At 41.1% G+C, this 7192-nt stretch overlaps 1 protein-coding gene across 1 annotated transcript; it reads left to right on the top strand.

The window, feature by feature from the left end:
• The first annotated feature begins 237 nt into the window (after nucleotides 1-237).
• On the top strand, nucleotides 238-5431 carry PPDPFL (pancreatic progenitor cell differentiation and proliferation factor like). The gene is made up of 5 exons (XM_084621382.1): nucleotides 238-572; nucleotides 1146-1250; nucleotides 2694-2786; nucleotides 2876-2978; nucleotides 3884-5431. The coding sequence occupies exons 2-5, from the start codon at nucleotides 1196-1198 to the stop codon at nucleotides 3894-3896; spliced, it is 264 nt and encodes an 87-aa protein (XP_084477508.1). The 5' UTR covers nucleotides 238-572; nucleotides 1146-1195; the 3' UTR covers nucleotides 3897-5431.
• Nucleotides 5432-7192: the final 1761 nt, after the last annotated feature.

The raw sequence follows: 7192 nt of genomic DNA, 5'->3' as shown, positions 1-7192 counted from the left end.
AACCACCTGCTGTAAGAGGTGTGCGCCCCCCAAACCCTGCCCAACCCCACTCCTTGCAGCACTTCCACAGCTGCAAGGACTGGGGGGGAGGGGGAGACTGTCCCTCAGCAACCCTCTCTCCTGCTAGGGCCGAGCCCTCTGCGCCCCGCGCTCACACAGGCCGGGGCGGGGCAGCGCAGCGCAGCGCAGCTAAGCTCCCTCGTGCCCTTAGTGGGACGTTCCCAGCCTGGGCAGCACGCGCTCCGCCCCGGCTCCTCAGCTGGGCAGCACGTGCGCATGCCCACCCCCTGCCCAGCGCAGGGATGTCACGCCGCCCGCCTGGCCCGGGCCGGGGTTGAGTCAGGTCACCGGGTCAGGGGAGGCGCCCCGCCGCTAGGGTTTCAGTCGCGCGCCTGGGCTCCTCTATATACAGCCGCCTCGCGCTTCCGGGCCACTCAGCGCGCGCGCGCGGAGCCAGAGGGGCGCTTGATGCTGGGGAGGGCTCGCGTGTGCATCCGGAGCCCCGTCCCGTTTGCTGGCTGGGCGGCGGCCCTGCAGAGGGGGAAGCCTTTCTGGGAGCGTGGGCCATCCAGGTAAGGGGAGCAGGATTTCTTCTTCTGCAGAGGCAGCGGGGAGCGTGGCTGGGGGCTTACGGTCAGAGCAGCCCGGGCGGGCAAGTGGGGCAATTTGCCTGAAACCCCGGGCCAATATACTATACTATACTATAGTATTGCAACTTTTTTTTATGGACGGGGCCCCCGAAATTGCTTTGCCCCGACCCCCCTGAATCCTCTGGGCGGCAATGCTTACGGTTGCTTTGCACAAGCCGCCAGGATAGCTGCTGGGGCGTTAAGTTGGGTTACCCAGTGAGTGCTGTTGGTGCTCCTTAGAAGTCTGATGCGTTGCAGATTGGGAAGGACCTGCAAGCGTTTTCTGGCCTTATACGTTTAAGGTTTTTGGGGGCCATATTTTCCCCTTCCCTTACACTGGTATAAATCTGAAGTTTATTTAATTAAAATCTGCTGAGTTTCATCAAGGTTAGAATTAGCCGAAAGATCAGAAGGGCCCCAATAAAGGTGTTGCCCCGCACCTTGGTGCGAAAGACACTTTACACTGGAGATCATTATTGTCAACATATTTATTTTTTTTCTGTTGCTCTCCTGCAGATTGTTCTGAGCCAGTCTGCTTGACTTTTGCCCCAGTCCGTGCCTTTACTATGGCATCTGTGCCTTCAGCTGGCTGCCTCCTGGCCAAGAATCAGTACTACAGAAGTAAGGTGTTTACAAAAAAAAAAAAAATCTTCAAACAAAACCTGGTGCATGTTTCCTGTTTCGTGGCAATTTCTTCTCCTTTATGAAGGAAAGAGTTACATGGCTGAAAATCCTCCATTCTTTGGATAGGAAACATCTCAAAACTGATGCTGATTCTGAAAAAAATTTCAACACCTGTCTATACAGTGTTTAAATCACTTCTGAGGGTTTTGTAGGTTTGAGGACTGTACTGTTTATTTTGTTATTGTCTACGGAGGCGGGGGGATAATCTTAATTTTTAGGGGGCTTGTATATTTCTGTGACGTAGTCTCCTACTTCTCCTTCCTCATATTAAGAGGAAAGACTTTTTCTTCTCATGAGGCATGTGTAACTTGCATTTGACATTAATAAACATCAAAAGGAAGGATGTGTAATGAGTCTGTTGCAGGTCCCCCTCTTTGCCAATCCCTAGTGGATATGAGTTCTTACATTAGCCAACTGTAGAGTTTTACTTCTTTAGCTCAAGTTGTAGCAACTTTTGCTTTGAAATCTGGAGGTCCTTGGTAGGTCATTACATAAAATCTTATGGTTAACGCAGAGGACTAGGAATCAAGTGATTTGGCTTTTGTCTCTGTTCCAGACTTCCTTTGTGGGTGGGTCACTTAATGTCTCCATGCCTTTGTTTCCTCATCTATAAAATGGGGAAGTGCTACTTGCATGCCTCTCACAGGTAGTTGAGACAAAATGTTCTGATGCTTTGAGATTCTTGGATGACACACTGTAATGTAAAGCATTATTGGTATTAATTTTATTATGAAAGCATAAGGAGAAAAAAGTTCTAGTATAATGTGTCTTATTTCTTATGTGCAGCGTTGTTGTAGCTCTCTTGGTCCTGGGATATAAGAGAGACCGTGTGGGTGAGGGAATATCTTTTATTGGACCAACTTCTGCTGGTGAGAGATAAGCTTTTGAGCTTACACAGAGCTCTTCTTCAGGTCTTTGGAAGCTTGTCTCCCTCAACAACAGACGTTGGTCCAATAAAAGATCCACCTTTTCTCTCCTATTAGTTATATCAAAGGTCAGTATTCTAGAACTGAATCTCTTGTATTAATAGCAATATATATGCCTGATCCTAAAATACATCTTGTGGCCTTAACTTTCATTTAGCTTCAGTGAAAGTTACACCAGCAGATTACGTGTCAGCATGCCTCTCTGGTGAGGAATAAGTGGTAGCAGTAGGTGAACTCGTAAAATATTTATCCTGCTGTCATGCAATGTCCATAGCGAAATGGGGATATAAAAATACTGGAAAATTAGGTTTACTTACATTTTTTTTTTTTAATCTTTAGCTATACAGTGTCGTCTTTGAGGCATCGGGGGTCTGTAAAGTCTTGAAAAAATCTTTAGTGTGGAATTAATGTGTATTCTGTAATTTGAGACCATTGCTTTGTTTTCTACACTCAGCTCGATTGAATTCTGAATCCAGTGTTTCATCAGGCAGTTCATCATTCTGTTCTGATCCTGTGAACTTCTCAGACCAGGAAAAAGCCCATCATGGTATTGCCTCTTTCTTTCAAACATACGTTTTTCTCATTTTTGGCACTTTGATTAAATGCCAATCACTGCCATTATGTCTCCTTTTGTAGGGTTACCTGAATTATTTGATAAATGCTGGTGGATAAAAAACTTTTTCCACTCTGAAACATCTGCTTCTCCAAATATGAGTGGAAAAACATTATCGACCAGCAGGTAAGTCTTGCTTTTTGAATGATTGAGATAATTTACTTGTTTTATTTTTCTTCTTTACTTTTACTGATTGGAATACCCCTCTCTTTGCGCTGCCCTCCACATCAACTTTAGGAATACAATATCTTGGTATTGATTTAAGTGAAATATAGTGGAAATGCAAGGTCACAGCTGAATGCCTGTGGAAATTTCCAGTTGTTTCTTGTTAGTGAAGTTAGTCAAGTCCATACAAAAGTTTACAGTAAGGAGAGAATAGTGACCTTAACTTTTCTTTACTTAACTTTTCTGATTGCTTGAAGTGATAAAGCAGTGGTTCTCAAACTTTTGTACTGGTGACCCCTTTCACACAGCAAGCCTTTGAGCCCTTATAAATTAAAACCACTTTTTTATATATTTAACACCATTATAAATGCTGGAGGCACAGTGGGGTTTGGGGTGGAGGCTGACAGCACACAAGGCCCCATGTAATAACCTAGCAACCCCCTGAGGAGTCCTGACTCCCAGTTTGAGCCAACTCCCAGTTTGAGAACCCCTGTGATAAAGCAATATTTTGTTTGTTGGTATGTTTGTAAGATAATGCTTGGCTACCTAGCAAGGCTTAGAAAATGTACTGATATAGTGTCTTAGCTAGAGGCCATAGAGTACAGTACAATACATACAAATGTTAAAATCTATTCAGTTCAGTAAAATTAATACAATTTTTAAAAATACAAAAGATAAAAACTTAAGGTCAGCCATTCCCCTGGATCAGTTACACTTTAAAATCACAACCTCTAAAACAGTATACGCTTGGGTACCTAGATATCCATTTCCTCTTCACCCTAACTTAGTTGACTTAAATACATATTTCATAATTTTGTTTACACTGGATATTATCCTGTTAATAACTTGTCTTTATCTGTTTACAGTGTTGCAAGTTGACTTTACCTGCAGTAGTGATACGTATACAGACTACTCCTTTCTCTAAAGCTCAGGGTCTTTCAGATGGCTGCATTCAGCTGTGTGAAGAAAATACGCTGCTTGGAACTTCATTTCCACGCGAGAAATTAGAATTTCACAAAGATTTGTCAGTAGCTTAAAAGGAAATTAAATGGATTTAATATCCTAATGACTAACGCGCATCACTAGAAGAAATGACGGTAAAAAGTAAGATCAGCATAAAGTGGCCAGTGACTATCTAGGTTTTATTTCTGTAAGTTGAAAAGCTTCTGTGGACTGTCCGTGTTAAAATTTTTCAAGGGTGCTGTGACTTAAAACAGACAAGTTTGTGTTTTGAAATGTCTATTCAGTAAGTAGTATTTTTCCATAAGTTTACATTTTACTATATCAACTATGCTGACATCAAATGGATATAAACTAGTTTCAGGCGAACAGATTCCTGTTATATAATGGATCTGGCACATCTTTCCCAAATGCCCAGTATAGCCGTTACATACTGTTAAGAAGGAAGTTTACAGAACAGTTAATAGCTTTAATTGTGGAAAATCCTATTAAACAACAATCATAAGCTCTGTCCCCTTGTTATGGCTGAATATGGATTCTGACCTTAAATACAGGTGTGTAATTCTCATTCACATGCATGCACCTAAGTATTTGAGGGCAGAACATGAGGACTTGGTAAATAGTCTGACTTTCATGGATTTTGACCTTTTGATTTGCAGCCATACTTCACTTTTTTTATGCTACTCTTACTTGTTCTAGTGTTGGTTAAAGAGCCTCTTGTTTTGTATTAAGTGCTCTCTATAAACTAACCTTATTGGTTGTGAACTCTTTGACAGTTCCAACTCCTTAAATAATCACAATTCTGGTATTCACAATCATTTCTGTCCATTAAATATATTTTTACACTAATTATGGTTTCCCTTCTTAACATATCCCAAGCTGCTTAAATGAATTATTAATATAATCACTTAACTCAGTGATGAATTGAAGCCCTCTCTGGTGTGAAGTATGGTAGTTTAACAGTGCACAGTTCTACAACAGCAGTTATGTTTTGTGAGCAAAATTGCTTAGGTGCAGGGGGTATTGCAAATATTTGTCTTGAGCATTTCATATCCATAAGTTTCAGGACTATTTCTCTATGCAACTTTATGATGCATCAGGTCTGTTCAGGTCACTTACTGAATTTATCTGGTACATTTTTAAGCTCTTCAGGTATTAAGTAACAATGTGTTCTTTTAAAGTAAACATGTAAACTTTATCATGACATACAGATAGTGCTATAGATGTCCATGGCACTTGAGAAAATAATGAAGTAGTCCCATCCCCAGAACATTTATAATCTAGCTTGAGACAGTATACACAGGGTAGGTGAGAATAAGGATGAAGACAACTGTTAAAAGAAATAGTGTGTTGGAACTCTATTACATGAAATATAAGAAAAGCAATTTATCAATTTACTTGTTTAAAATGATTGCATGGTTTGATCTTAGGATTATTTTTAAATGTATGTTATAAGCTACTCTATTTTTATACTAAAATTTTATATTAATAAAGTTTAATTATTATGAGGTCTGAAATGTTTCTTCTCTAATACAAAATGGTAGTCACTGTTGCATGTGAATTTGTGGCAAAAATCTACAAAATGACCATGAACAGAAATTAAAGAAGTCATCTTTCAAAGTAATTTTTGAAACAATCATAACAGGAATGTGAGAGGAAAGGAGGAGTTTAAATAAAGAAAGCAAAACCAGGAGGGGAAAATTGCTTTAATGTCTTAGTGAAAACAAAGTAAAAGAATATGGACTTGTAACTACAAGTTTTGAAGATGATCTTCTCCTAATTTGTCTTTTTCTTTTCACAAAATGTGTGCAGGAGTTGGAAGAGGAAGTTTGCCTACAACTGCTAGTAGCAAATATCCCCAATGGCCAGAGATGGGACACTAGGTGGGGAGGGCTCTGGAGTTATTACAGTGAATTCTTTCCCAGGTATCTGGCTGGTGGATCTTGCAGAGATGCTCAGGGCTAGCTGGTCATCATATGTGGGAGTAGGAAGGAATTTTTCCCCAGTTCAGATGAGCCGAGACCACACAGGGGAGAGGGGGTACACCTTCCTCTGCACTATGGGTCACTTGGTCAACATAAGAACGGCGATACTGGGTCAGACCAATGGTCCATCTAGCCCAGTATCCTGTCTTCCAACAGTGGCCCCTGCCAGATGCTTCAGAGGGAATGCACAGAACAGGGTAATTATCAAGTGATCCATCCCCTATTGTCCAGTCCCAGCTTCTGGCAGTCTGAGGCTAGGGACTCCTAGGGCATGGGGTTGCATCCCTGACCATCTTGGTTAGTAGCTATTCATGGAGGATGGGTCCATCTATTTATTTCTTTTTTTGAACCCAGCTATAGTTTTGGCCTTCACAACATCACTGGCTACAAGTTCCACAAGTTGACTGCATTGTGTGAAGAAGTGCTTCCTTTTGTTTCTTTTAAACTAAAGCCTGTTGATTTCATTGGGTGACCCTTGGTGCTTGAGCTAGGTGAAGGTGTAAATAACACTTCCTTATTCAATTACTCCACATCACTCATGATTTTGTTAGACCTCTATCCTATGCGCCCCTGCCTCTCCCCCGAGTCGTCTCTTTTTCCAAGCTGAAAAGTCTCAATTGTCTTAATCTTTTCTCATATGGAAGCTGTTCCATACCCTTAATCATTTTTGTTGGCCTTCTCTGTACCTTTACCATTTCTAATATATTTTTTTTGAGATGGGGAGAACCAGAACTGCACACAGTATTCCAGGTGTTGGCGTACCATGGTTTTATAGAGTGGGATTATATTTTCTGCTTTATTATCTATCCCTTAATGATTCCTAGCACGATTAGCTTTTTTTGACTGCTACTGCACGTGGAATGGATGCTTTAAGAGAACTGTCAACAATGACTCCAAGATCTTTCTTGAGTGGTAACAGCTAATTTAGATCCCATCATTGTGTATGTATAGAGAGGATTATATTTTCCAAGGTGCATTAGTTTGTATTTATCAACATTGAATTTCATCTGCCATTTTGTTGCCCAGTTTTGTGAGATCCCTTTGTAACTCTTCACAGTCTGCTTTGGACATAACTATCTACAGTAATTTTGTATCATCTGCAAACTTTGCCACCTGATTGTTGATCCTTTTTTTCCAAATAATTTATGAATATATTGAACAGCACTGGTCCAAGTACAAATACCAGGGGGACACTGCTCTTTACCTCTCTTTTCTGAAAACTGACCATTA

This window comes from Lepidochelys olivacea (assembly GCF_965140295.1).
Source record: "Lepidochelys olivacea isolate rLepOli2 genome assembly, chromosome: 2".
Taxonomy (NCBI): Eukaryota; Metazoa; Chordata; order Testudines; family Cheloniidae; genus Lepidochelys; species Lepidochelys olivacea.
Note: the sequence above shows the minus strand (reverse complement) of the source record. Positions and strands in the feature narration are given on the sequence as shown.

What these genes read in the sequence shown, in the direction of transcription:
- PPDPFL (XM_084621382.1), top strand. Translation starts at nt 1,196, where the DNA reads ATGGCATCTGTGCCTTCAGCTGGCTGCCTCCTGGCCAAGAATCAGTAC. An exon ending in CAAGAATCAGTACTACAGAA is followed by an intron (nt 1,251 to 2,693) that starts GTAAGGTGTTTA and finishes TTCTACACTCAG; the next exon opens with CTCGATTGAATTCTGAATCC. An exon ending in CCAGGAAAAAGCCCATCATG is followed by an intron (nt 2,787 to 2,875) that starts GTATTGCCTCTT and finishes CTCCTTTTGTAG; the next exon opens with GGTTACCTGAATTATTTGAT.